Raw genomic sequence first — 13,178 nt, 5'->3', positions numbered from 1 at the left:
CAAAAATTTTCCATGCCAGTAGCAACGGTTGCAAGGTTTTCTGCAAGTTTTTCGTCTCACTTGTCTGCATATTCGGATAAAAGTCTCTCAATAATCGATAACAAAAACGAGCTTTTGAATATTTAACCCTGTACAATGCACGACGTAAATCGACGAAGCTGCAGTCGCGATGCTTCACCTCCAAATTTGTATTGCGTGCGTAACCTGTAATTAAGGTTTTTTTCGGTTCGAGCCATACGGTATTCGGGATGAGAGAATCCCATGGTAATACGGCACATTCCTGGTACTGTATGCCGGTGATACCCGATACGACCTGATGTAGCGGCAGCTACACTGCTGTAAAGTGCAGTAAAATAAATAAAACTTTATCGGCTCTCCATTTGGATAATATTTCCGCTTGACGAAAGCCCCGCTGGGATTCGATAGTTAAGCGTCTTTTGTATTAGGTGGGATCGTTGTAACGTTGCCCCTCCGTGCAGCATGTCGAATAGAAACAATGCAATAGCCTTGGTTTGTAACGCTTGGTGTATCAGACATCATCAAGAAGCAATACATGTATGCATAATTAATTAAACCCGTATGACCTTAATGTAAAAATAAAAGGTAGTAGGCGTGCTTCATTGGAACGGAACTTCATTTGACTGTTCTTCTTACATAATATGCAAACGAAGTTAACAGAGGTCACAAAATACTGCTTATTAAAATTAATTAACCGTTTGCTGATGTTGTACAGTTAATTTAAGTTAATTTATTGATTCGATTCCCATCTGCCGATTAAACGATGTGCATCATGATGTTGTGCAGTGACTGTGTAATCTGCTTTAAATTTTAGCAACCGCTGATTCTGTAGCTCAGACGACGATACGAATGACACTGGTTTTAACAAGCAGACGGAAACTCGTGTAGCAATTACAAGCTCAGAACCCGTATGAGAATTTATAACAAACTATTAGAATATGGAATTATGGACCATATGGTCACTTGCTTGTTACCGTAATTACGATTTACATATACTTAAATTGTTGCAAACGGAGACATCATGCTGTCGGTCATAACCAAATGCCGTAACATGCACAGTGCAATAAGCCGGCAACGGCTAAAAGGGTCAACTGGATTTCCGCACAGTTTCGTGATAAATGAGTAAGGGAATGCCTTCAACAACTGGTAAGTGTGTAGGACCACAAAACAGATCGAGCTTTTATATTACAATTACAATAAGAGAGCCACACTACCACGTTACCAATCAATTCAGTCTATGTTTTAGAAATTGTTCCTCACTAAATCGGCAATAATAATACCCTTGCAAAGCTCATTGCGACTTGTACTCATTAAATTGATTCGGAATCTAGAATGATAGATTACATGTGCATGTAAAAGATAAGTATCTACATATATAATGTTTCTGAAAATAGTCTTACGGTTATTTAATTAACGGTACTTGTTTATTTGGATTTTTGTTTGTCCTTTGCTTGCCACTGCATGGGCAAAAATATATGTAACCCGTAACCCGATTGATTACCACTTTTACTATTGTACTCGTAAGTGTTAATAATTCTGAGCTCGCGATAGTTGTATTGCAGTTTAATATGTTTGTGTCGCTATCACAAAAGTAGCCAACGTTAACCGACGCACGCACGAAGTAACGCTAATTATTATTCGTATAGAAGGTTTTGGGTTAGGTTTTCGGGCTCCCTTGTTAGTGTTGCTACAATTTTCTTCAAATTTTAAGACATTATATTCTTTGTATTTGAGCATCGTATGAGACCTGGTTGTTCGTTTTCACGAAGGACAATTTCTGGTAAGTCTATCGCAAACATTATTGAACGAACTACGTCACGAATCCCGTAAATTATTGTTGGCCGCGGGAGTGTTCTTTATAACCTTCTCTTCCTGACGTTTCGGAATGCGCAATTATCAAACGAAGTAAATTCAATATTACTGTCGCGCCGATTCACCGGCGCTATATGAACTTAGCTTGAATTTGCCAGAGTATACTAAACCTATTACATTTTCTTTCCAGATGATGAATTTAACGGTACAGGAAAACTTCTCTACCATATTTTATGCAACTTCTAACTTTTCGATTGGTAAAGACAATGCCACCGCTGGTCAAGGTCACCCCGTATCAGAATAGACGCTTGTCATGCAGCTGCGGACGTCAGTGGCGCTGTTGTCGTTTGCCCTTAATTTATCCGCACTTCTTTTCCACTGCATAAAACCTGCATACATTTCCGCATTCACAATATATCTTCTAGCACTATTTATTGTGAACTCTATCTATCTTGTCATAGCGAGACCAATAGGAACGGTCTACTCTGTGTCCCATGTATTTCCCGGTGGCCACTCCTTGCGTGTATTTTACAATTATATCGAAAGAGTCATTAGCATCGTGCCGGTTATGTTTCATCTACTGATTTCTTGTAACTGATTGTGGGCTGTGCAGTTTCCGGTTTCGTACAGAACCCGACACAGCATAAAAACGGCGTTATTATTATGCGTTTCGGCTGTCGCGTATGTCCGTATGCTTAATCTGCCGCCGTTTTTAATGGATATGCTGTATCATTACAAATATGACCAACGGAAAGGATGCCAGTATGTATCGGGTTGGGGCCGTGTAGAAAACACCTTGGACAGGCAACTTCCGCTTGTAGCCGTTGTAATACAAAGTAATATACATTTTCATAATCATCAGACGTTAGGCAAAATGACGACAACGACAAACAGCGGCGGCACGCCCACATGTATTCGTTACCGGCGAGTTCGAATTGGATGCCTCCCGCGGCCACACCCATTCGCAAAACGTTAGCACGCAGCGGCCTGTTGCAAGTGGTCCAAAAAAGGTCAAGCCTTTTGTGATCCTCACCCTAACGTCCATTAGCGTATTGGTGTGCTGGCTACCGGCTGTCTATCACCTCTCCGGAGCACCGCTTAAAGTCGATGCCGTTAGTGATCATATGCGTATTGTTATTTCGCTGTTGTACTCGCTTCAGATGGTGTTTGACCCTTTGATGTGGTTTTGCAGTTTACGCAAAACGTATTAGCGCTTTTACCCAGTGCAGTTGCAAATCCAGTGAAACACTGAAACATAAACTTGCTGTTCAGAGCGGATCGGTCGAGAAAACTTTCTGAATAAATACAATAAATAATTGTTGGGGCATAGTTCGCCGCAAAATTATAAGGAAGTTTTCTGCTAATGCTGCAAGTTTTGCGCAAACAAGTTTAGAACTTTACCTAGAAAAACCGATATTGCTTGTTGCCTTGACCTTCATGCTAGGACGTATATACGAGTGCCTTGTAGTACCACAAAGACTTGTGCGATAACTGTCCATGCAGAACACCGGTATAAGTTATTGTATGTACAAATGATCGTAAAGGTAAATTGTCGCGCTGTAGCAGTAAAAATACATAAAAAAATTATTTTTTTATTAAGTGATGCGACAGCGTGGCGATAGATGCTATGGCTTAATACTTAGTTAGTCATCTAACAAACTGAACAAAGTAATTTACCTTAGGCACGCAATGCCACAGACTTACCATTAGCTACATGTTTTACTTGAATTGACTTGCTACATTCAACTGATTCAAGTAAAAATGTATTTATTCTTTCTCGTACAGTTGATCCATCCTATGAAATGCGCCCAGACGGTCTAGTAATACCACTTATTACGAGTAGCGATCAGAACGGGTAGTCGGGTACTAACTAGCCTGATTCAAATTAGGTTCGCGATCATAATAATTAATTAAATCCACCTCGCCTAAGACCACTACAGAATAGTATGCGGCTGGCGCTTTCTGTCAGACGTACTGATAAGGTATCACCGCAATAAACCAACAAAACCAGTACGACCTTATTGCATTCGCGCCGGTTACTTAATCAATCGTCGGTTACTTTAAGACCATCGTTTTATTTACATAGTACAGAGTTATTACGCACGCATTTCATGATCAGGACGTTGGCAGTGGCAACTGACTTTCGATTTTGAAAGTTTTTTAATTATAATAACGTAGTAAAATTAATGAAGTTCGGTTCTTAAAACTTGCAGACCGAATTTTGTTTTGGTCACGAGACCAAACGTGATCATGTCGCCAAATGAATCCAGCACCAACCCAACCAGCCACACTCACAATCACAGCGATGGTCCATGTTCGCAAGATGCACATTTAGTCTCCATGTATGCGCTCCTGACGTTTCCCATCGCTGCCGTCATGACCAATGTGGCCTTTTGTATCGCCGTACTTGGTACCAAGAACTTACGCACGATACCCAACTTGTTTCTGGTGTCGGATGCCGTGTCGGATTTTGTGCTGGGCGGCGTTATGATGCCGCTCCGCATAGTGTTGTACGTACAGGATGACTGTTGGTCCTTTGGGCATCTAGCGTGCAAGCTGTACCTATCCTCCACGGAATATTTCAGTGCGGTGAGTCTGGCCCATGCGGCGGCGGTTGCCATTGAACGACACGTACGCCTTTTTCGTCCCCATGTGCACAAAAAATGGCGCGAACGGATCTGGTTCCCAATACTAGGCATTGTCATCGTCTGGCTGTATCCAGCGCTGTTCACGTATGTGACAACTTTTTTACCGTCTGTTCTGGGCGGGTACCCGTACGACAAGCACGACAGCGGCGACGGTCACACCGACACCGACATTTGTCGCCAGCTACACAACGAATACGCCTGCAACTGTCTGTTATGTTACACGGATGCCATCAATTTAATCGATGTCACCGGACAAAGTATCATTCCGTTGTTTGTGGTGTTCGGGATCTATGGACACATTATCTATGTTGCGCATCAGCGGATCCGATTGGCTGGACGAATACGTCGCCATCTGGAATCTCAGAGCTCAACGGGCAGCGCTCCTTGTTCCGACGTCACGCCGGTCACGGATAACCTAGCCAAAGCCCCTTATATTCACAGACTGCTTCAAAGTGCGGAATTCCGTTCGATCCGGCTGTTTTTGGTAATCTTATTAGCTCTATTTATCTGTGTCATGCCGAGTATTGCTAATCATTTCGCACTACTGATCTGGGCCGAAGAAAGTATGCGCGAGCTGCAGAGCATTGTTGCATCAGGCCGGCATGTCATCACATCTAACGCCAACATTTCCTATGGGAGTCTGCGTTTTGCGATCCCGTTTGTGTTGTGGTCGCATTCGCTGGTCAATCCGTTATTGCTTTTCCTTCTCAATAAAAATTATCGCGGGGCGCTCTGCGCCATCTTTCTGCAAATTTATCTCAAATTCTGAATTTCTGCGGTATCAGGGAAAAAGCGCCTGTCAACATTTCAACAGATTTGCAAGTGCCTAGTGACTACCGGTGGAACCGCATTGCAGTATTCGGAGAACGGATAAGCATCGATTAAAAATATTGTTTTAACGTTTGTGAACGGCATGATCCTTTTGATTCGGCAACACAAAAAAGCGCACCAAACATTTTTTGTCAAAGTACCCTCGATACTAGCACAAGACAAGAGCCGAAGACGTATAAAAGTATTCACAGCAAATCCCAGCACGTACATTAAAAAATGTATACCCACTAAGTAACCAACCAAAAGTCCTGAATAATGTCCAGTATGTCGGATGAAAGCAGTACCAAACTACGTCAATTAGGGCGAATAATGCGTCAAAAGAGTCGTATAAAATTTTAAAATCCTTCAACTGGCCAGTTGTGTCCACCGGAAGCGACGTGAGATTATCCGCGGTAACCATGGGCTATGGTAAGTGAATCTATTCAGGCGTCGGAGTGTTGCTGTCACCTGAATGCCGCCTTTCCACTGCGCTTTCGACAATGTGGTCCCAATCACTTGAACTGCCGGAAGATTCTGTGAAAAAGGACCAGCCTTATCGGTCAACGAGTTCTTCTTAACGACTACGCAATGCAGAAGTAAAAACTTGTGGTCAACCGAAATAAAGGTAACAACAATCATCGCAAACTGCAACAAAAAAGTGAGAAGCCAAACCCGCATCAGCCGCCAAACCCAGGACGCACCGACATTCAAAATAATGTCACACGTACCACGACAAACCTTGCTTTTTATGGCCAGAGGTCGACTTGACCGGGGAATCGGGATGAGAGGCGGAATCGACAAGAATGGCATCGCCCACATCGTGCTCCACGACGGGATCATGGGAAACCATTTGGAAACTCTCGTTAGATACCACACTGCACACTTCCGACGGGTCGAGGTAGGTCGATGGAGAGGCCGCTCCTGGATCTACAATACACAAACAAATTTACAATTCATGGATGCAATAATAAAAATGATTTGACGCTACCACCAGTCTATTCAGGCGTCGGAGGCGTTTATCCCAAGACATACAAAAACCGACACGCTACCACCAGTAATTGCACACTTGTGAAATAAGCTAATCCATATTTACTTCTTTCTAGTTCTATCTAAGATACTGTACCTTCATCTCCCCAATCCATGTCGTCCGGTGTGCGCTCATCACCAGATCGGGCCATAAGAGACTGTATCCGTTTCTCATCCTTTTCTAACTGATAAACCTGAAAAACCGTTTTATTTTGAACATGTACTTACCGAAATTCCACTGCTCATCATATTTTACAAAAGTAAAGACAACATCAGTTTAGCGTTCATGGGGAAATTTGCTGAAATCAATCGTGAAGCGCTCGGATCATGAGTGAAAAATATGGGTGGGCGACTTTTAAAAAACATAATATCCTTCCAAAACTCCTCAAATCAGCCGAACATATTTAACGAAGACTCTTCAAGTTAAGATATACAGTAAGTAGTTAACAGGCATGAATGAGTATCTAGATGAGCTGACGAATGCAAGCATGCCACAACACTACGAGACATTCTAAATACTAGTAACAAAAGAGCAAAGCAACTTTCTATTTTTTTACGCCATGAAAGATTTTTCCAAACTGACTTACCCGATAAAAATACCTTTGCCAAAATTCATTATGGGTAACAACAAGCGGGACAAACTGATTGTATGCATTCTGCACACAATCCGCAGTATCCAGGATATTTTCCATATCCGCCCGCTTTTGTTAATATCGAACATGAGCAACCACGCTTCGAAATCCTCGGGCCGGCCCGATGGCTCCTTCTGGTACGTATTAGGATCATGTTGGATAGTTGACAAACGTGTCTGGAAGCGAGTCTGTTGCTCATGTGCAGAATCCGAAGCTGGTTTCTCTTCGAACATGGCCAGAGAGGAGTTAATCGAACCGAAGAACGAAGTGATGCCGGACTTGACCAGGCCGGCAGCCTTACTAGCTTCTTCCATCTACAAAAAGCCGCCAATAAAATCAGAATACGCGAAAATATGAATTAAATCACAGATCTCAAAGTATTCAAAACTCGCAGTTCTTTTATGATAGTAAATTTCAAAGGCTTGTAGAAACATCAGAGCCAAGCACATCGCAGTAAAGTGCATCACGATATCTTTCGCGGTATAATTTTTACCTAAGCACAAAACTGAAACAAAAGCTTCAGTGATTGCTAAAAAAGCTTTGCCAAATTTGATAGATCTTCAAGATTTCGAAACTCGCTGGATTTTATAAAAATTCTCAGAATATGCCGTTAAAATCGAAATTTTCATGCAAATTTTTCCAGAACGCTTTTTTTCCTGAAAAAACACCTAGGGTAGGGTTCGATTAACAGATGTATTGTAGGGGCACGGTACTGTTTTAGGGTTAGCATCGTGCTCTATTTAAATTCAAACCTTGTCACGACGCGTCTGAATGAATACTTATACATGTAGTGCAAAATTTTTTTATTGCTAGCAAGAACGGTAAATCTACAGTTTCTTTTGCTACGATCGAAACTAACAACCGCGGATTTGTCGTGAACTGAAATGCAAAGCCACTACCTCTTATAAATTCAAATTTAATTATAACAGTTTATACTTATGAACCTTTCTACTGATTTCACATTCATTCAATTTTAACTGCGTCATAATAATTCGTTTAATTTTAACTGCATCACATTATTTTTAAAATCCAAAAAATGCAACAATTATAGTTATGCAGAGTATGTATACTTATGCACTGGTCTAATCCAAAATCAGATAACTTACCGTCATCTTTCCTTTCAGACTCTGCGTGGCATCGTTCATGATAATGGCCGTATCCTTCTGCATTACCTCAGAGAACTCCGTCAGGTCACGTTTCATAAATTCCACCATGGCTGTCGACTGTCAACCACACCAAAGAACATGTTTTCCACTATATTATACTGCAACAAAACACGCTGGGTTACGCAACCACAGCTATACCTTGCCAATGATATCCGTGGTGGCTTTCTGCAGGAATGAGCCCCACGACCAGTTGTTGCTGCTGCTGCTCGCAGAGGCTGTATCCGTAGCCTGTGGCGATGGGGCTGCTGCTTCGGTGTCCATTAATTCCCTGGAACAGTTGCAGTCAAAAAACAATTCTGCCCGTTGTGGTTACCACAACTCACGGGTTGGGATTGTCAGGCTGTTTTTTCCCTTTGGAAGACGGATGCTCCTCCATGATAGATCAAAATGACAGCTTCGCAAAGCTGTAAAACAAAGTAAACCACTGGAACACAGATTCGCTCGTTACAGCAAAGACTGCCAAAGAGCAATGCTATATGTCTGAGAGTGCAATTTACTCCTGAGATAACATTAAAATTAGGGTAATCACAATGGGGTACGTTTGTTTGTACAGGCCTGTTGGAAAGATTATGGAATGAAGCACTGAAGACAAAACAGTGACAACAAAAATTTAACAACAAATGAATTTTTACTGGCACTCGCAACTTGCTCGTCGAAAACGCATGCAAGTTGAACGACTGGTTTTGGATTCATCACGTGTTGTTAAATGAGTCACCCGGAAGTCTGCTTACGAGGAACCGACAACCTGCGCCACGTTTAAGGGTTATATCGCTTCAGTGCACCGGAAGTGTGATGTCAAAGCTTGCGACTTGCAACTATTTTGTAGCTTTTAATACTACCGTAACGGCTTTATAAAAAAATTTTCAAAAGAGCACGTAACGACAAAGCTAGTAAATGGCAAAGTTCATAATTGTTGGAATACTCAGAAACTCTAGGCGAGAGAAAAAAATGGCAAAAAAGGGGAACGCAAGGGATTTGAACCCTTAACCTTTCGATCTGGAGTCGAACGCGCTACCGTTGCGCCAGCGCTCCTTCGCTGAAGTAGTACGAAATTTTAATCACTTCAACTGCACTATGATAGTGTATCGATTGTTGCTGATAGACAAACCATACCAACGTTTTTATCAAGATATCACATATTGCGGGTATCGTGAATTTCGGTTATTGCTACCGGTTTGCACTTTGCACATTAATACTTCTACAGAGATTTATATGAAGGAGTCAAGTGACAGCAATCATTAACTTTTAAATCTTTTTATTTAGATTTTATAAGTGCCGTATACGATTTTTAGTCTGCATTAAATGAGCGATCTGCTCACTTGTCAGTTATCAGTTATCACTGATCAGTGCGACCATTGTAGTTTTTATTGCAATCGAACGCGAACAAACCCATCAAAGTTGAAAAATAAGCAAAGGATGAAAAGTGAAAACACTGAATTCTAAAAAAATTAAAAATACTACTTCGAGTTAACAAAGCGATCTGACAACAGGCAGTGCCGCCAGAACATAAAATTCTACGGTACTTAACACCGGAAACAAGCAATCACCCAACGTTCAGTGCTTTTGCTTCCTCAGGAGAAAATCTTAAATCGAAAAACAGTGACAGAGAAGCGACAAAAAAGGGATCCCAATTTATCCGCGAACGATTGATGCCAACACCGATCGGTAACCGTATGAATTATCACCCTGCAAAAAAATACCCAAAAAGGTAACGTATGGTTTGCTATTAAACACTAAAAAAGACACACATTGCATAATAATGAACAAGGAAACGTCTACAATTTTCACGAGCTCAAACGCCAAATTTAATTAAACGACAATGCAACTGTTAGTTGAAAACAAGTGACTTACGGTGATAACCGTGTCCAATCCAATTTTATACTGTTTTTCGAATTCCGTTTTTATACTGGCTAAATCTTTCTCACTGCGCGACACGACCAGACGAATTAAACGCTTGTCATCACGACCGAAGCCTTGCAGGGCGCGATATAATTGTTCAGCGAAGAATCCTTCTTTGTTTTTGGTTATACGAACTAATAAAAAGTAAACTGCGTAAGTTATCAAGGGAAACATCATGATACGCAGTGCTTTTCATACCAAGCGCTAATAATGCCAAGGCGAGATTTCCATTAAGAGATCGATTAATGATACGCTCCGTGTCCATCTTTACTAGCTTCTCAAATTCACTTAGCGTAATACGTAGTTGCGGAAAGGAAGGATTGGCGAGAATAATGATAAAGGTACTGGCAAATTGACTGGTAGGTAACTTCTCTGCGATTGGCTCGTACAGCAGCTGGGCTTCCAATTTTGCTTGATCCAGAATCTGAATGGGATCAGCTGCCTCGTCCACCTCATCCCGAATTCCCTGCAAAATAACAATCAAGTATAACCAGATGTAAAAATGTAAGTATATCGTGACATAACCCAGAATAATTTGAGCGTTTACTGAAGATAAATCTGAACTGCCCACTTCAATTTTCACATGTACAGAGTAAACTAATGTAAGCAATATCTGAAAGCCACAAAAAGACATACTATATTTATATACCTAGATGTTATGTATATTGTAAACTGCTTACAATAATTGCTATTGCTTACTAGTGCGATGGCCAGCAGCAATCGTTGAAAATCACCACTGCTTTTACAGGTAAAATCTTCCACCAAATCCCGATCATAGACTGAAATAATAAATTTGCCGATACCTCAACATGAACACTAACTATCCTGGCAGTAAAATTTATGTGTACACCGGTTAACAGATGCAACATACGGGTAGCATAAGCATCCCGCAGTGCTAACAGCTCGGGATTGGTCCGGGTAAAAATGATTTCAATCAGGGCTTCTTCGTCGAGCACATTTCCTAAAAAAGTAATCAAGACTCTCACAATTAGCGTGATCTACAGTAAGATCGCGGCGCCGGGAAGAAATGGTCGTAAACACGATCTTTCAATTAGTCACATGTAAATGATTTATGTTAAGACAGTAAGTATTTTCGCCTAAGAATAAAGACTAGTACTTCCAAAAACATGCAGTAATGGTAATACGTAGTCAAACAAGTCATGTTTACGATGAGAACCCACCTCTAGTGCTTCATGCAATGCTACAGCGTCATAAACATCCGGTGTGAGAAACATTGCTGTTACGACATCTTCCATCTGGCTGCCTAATTCATTCTTTAACACTTCCACCAGATCCTAATACCCCAACGAAAATCACATAGTCAGAAACTAAATCGAAGCAAACCAACAGCACAAATACAAAATATGCCACAAGACGGTTTTTATATCAAATCAAAACTTGTATCAATCAAAATATACACTACAAAAAAAACTACCCGGTAAACACTTTAGCACACTGCAGTTACAAGCATGAGTATTGTTCACCTACTTTTTAACGCTCTCGAATGTACATAAAAAATTTAAATGTTGGAATCGTATTTATCATTAACGGAAAAACGTTAAATGGCCAGTTAAGCTAAAAATGTTAATATCAATTCAAAGAAAAAAATGTTGCCCGATTAGAACTGTCAAAAACGAAGACGTTCACAAAAAACGTGGTACAAATGATGTGATGATGTTTCCAACCAATATTTTAGTAGCTTCAAGGTGCTACGGCTGTCATCCTGTGGACTACGCTGCATAGTGAAACTTATTCGCTATCGAAAAATTTGTATCCATAATAATCTCAATCTTGCGGTTGCAGCATATCTCGACCCAGGGGTTATTCAGAGTCATTTACCTGGCCATAGGTTTCGGCATACGCTAGGACTATCTGCTGGCGTTGTCGGTTGGAACGATGGGTAAGAATGTCAATAACGAGGATCTCCCAGGAACCTTGACAGTTGCCCAAACACACACACACATTGCAGCACGCCGTTATGCAACTTTACATAACTACACTGGTTACCGCATCATCACGCCATGCAAACCTTACCATGCATACGGCTCTGCAGCGCCATTTGTATCAGATCAGCATCCGTCTTCGGATCAAAAAGATCGAAATCCTTGATCATGGGAACGTCAGGCATGATGGCAGCCAGGGGGAACAAAACAGGAGCAACCACAATTCGTCCCAACTAGCAGCTGCGCTCTTCAGCACAACACTGCAACTCGACGAATGTGGGTTGTCACGGCTTTCCAGATGGCAGATTGTCGAAGCAAAAAAACAACTGGACAGAACTAATTGTAAAGCAGACTTGAGACTGGATTAGCCATCAGACAATGGACGGCAATGCGATCGGTGATACGTGATTCGGGACAGTCAGCAGGCTCTACGGTGTCTGCAGACTGCAGCATATAAAAATGGCCGTCATGGAGCACAACTGAGTATCTATTACGCCATTGAATTGCACATTGGCTTTGGTTTGTTGGTTAACCTTGCATAAACATCGACGATGAAATCAGATGCTGCTAGCCTCACGGCCCATTTGTACAAACGCTAGAGAAACATGTGTGAAAAGCGTTTGGCTCATTAATGTCGCTGATTACACAACATCTACCCGCCAACGTAATGCAGTGCAGCTTTTTGCAACAACATTGCGAGGCGCTGGCGCGCTGCATCAGTGGATCACAGACTGGCGCGCTGCATCAGTGGATCACAGAGCCGAGCCGTGGCGTGCAGTGCCGAAGCTGAGTGACAGTAACACGTGCGGTTTATATAAGTTTTTTTGTAGTGCAGTGTGCACGCCACTGCACGGCACCGTGTCAACTAACTTGTAAGTTAAGGCAATAAATTAAAGCTGTAATTTCTTTAAATCTCTTTTAAAATTTAATGTACTACTATTGCTAAAAAAATACTCAAAAAATAAATTACATTTAAGTGTAATGCCACATCTCCAGCGCTCGAGTCGATATCTATAACTGTGTAACTAACAATTGTTTTAGGGTTAACAAAGTACTGTAGAAGTACACAAAACAAACGCAATAAGCAGCATGAACAAATGAATACATCTTACGTACATCACACATAGATATAAAATTAATTATAGCACGGCCTACGTGACAAGCGTCGAAAAGGGGCTGGAATCTTGAACGTAAAGAGTGTCAAAAACCATACTGAAACGCGCA

At 41.4% G+C, this 13,178-nt stretch overlaps 3 protein-coding genes and 1 non-coding gene across 4 annotated transcripts; 1 reads left to right on the top strand and 3 right to left on the bottom strand.

Moving 5' to 3' along the window:
• The first annotated feature begins 4,080 nt into the window (after positions 1-4,080).
• Positions 4,081-5,247, top strand: LOC129587412 (trace amine-associated receptor 1-like). The gene has a single exon (XM_055481151.1). It carries the CDS (start codon positions 4,081-4,083, stop codon positions 5,245-5,247), a length of 1,167 nt encoding a protein of 388 aa, XP_055337126.1.
• Positions 5,248-5,364: 117 nt separating this feature from the next.
• Positions 5,365-8,749, bottom strand: LOC129587540 (BSD domain-containing protein 1-like). The gene is given in 8 exon segments (XM_055481335.1): positions 5,365-5,822; positions 6,027-6,215; positions 6,412-6,508; positions 6,902-7,017; positions 7,020-7,260; positions 8,053-8,169; positions 8,251-8,380; positions 8,436-8,749. Coding segments are annotated over 8 exon segments (1,038 nt in total). The 5' UTR covers positions 8,489-8,749; the 3' UTR covers positions 5,365-5,727.
• Positions 8,750-9,072: 323 nt separating this feature from the next.
• Trnaw-cca (transfer RNA tryptophan (anticodon CCA)) lies at positions 9,073-9,144 on the bottom strand. The gene has a single exon. It is a non-coding gene; the product is annotated as a tRNA-Trp (tRNA).
• A 317-nt stretch (positions 9,145-9,461) lies between these two features.
• On the bottom strand, positions 9,462-12,640 carry LOC129587546 (annexin A7-like). The gene is made up of 8 exons (XM_055481340.1): positions 12,046-12,640; positions 11,851-11,945; positions 11,193-11,306; positions 10,883-10,973; positions 10,711-10,790; positions 10,210-10,477; positions 9,964-10,145; positions 9,462-9,798 (listed from the first exon to the last, which is right to left on the bottom strand). The coding sequence occupies exons 1-8, from the start codon at positions 12,137-12,139 to the stop codon at positions 9,745-9,747; spliced, it is 978 nt and encodes a 325-aa protein (XP_055337315.1). The 5' UTR covers positions 12,140-12,640; the 3' UTR covers positions 9,462-9,744.
• Positions 12,641-13,178: the final 538 nt, after the last annotated feature.

This window comes from Paramacrobiotus metropolitanus, unplaced genomic scaffold (genome assembly GCF_019649055.1).
Source record: "Paramacrobiotus metropolitanus isolate TYO unplaced genomic scaffold, Prichtersi_v1.0 Parri_scaffold0000025, whole genome shotgun sequence".
NCBI classification, from domain to species: domain Eukaryota; kingdom Metazoa; phylum Tardigrada; class Eutardigrada; order Parachela; family Macrobiotidae; genus Paramacrobiotus; species Paramacrobiotus metropolitanus.
This window is presented reverse-complemented; position numbering and strand designations above follow the sequence as displayed.

Bases quoted from the DNA above. Each gene is read 5' to 3' on its own strand.
- LOC129587546 (XM_055481340.1), bottom strand. From the start codon at position 12,139: ATGCCTGACGTTCCCATGATCAAGGATTTCGATCTTTTTGATCCGAAG. The intron at 11,946-12,045 runs GTAAGGTTTGCA...GCAACTGTCAAG, and splicing joins GCTGCAGAGCCGTATGCATG to GTTCCTGGGAGATCCTCGTT. The intron at 10,146-10,209 runs GTATGAAAAGCA...ACTTTTTATTAG, and splicing joins CTTGGCATTATTAGCGCTTG to TTCGTATAACCAAAAACAAA.
- LOC129587412 (XM_055481151.1), top strand. From the start codon at position 4,081: ATGTCGCCAAATGAATCCAGCACCAACCCAACCAGCCACACTCACAAT.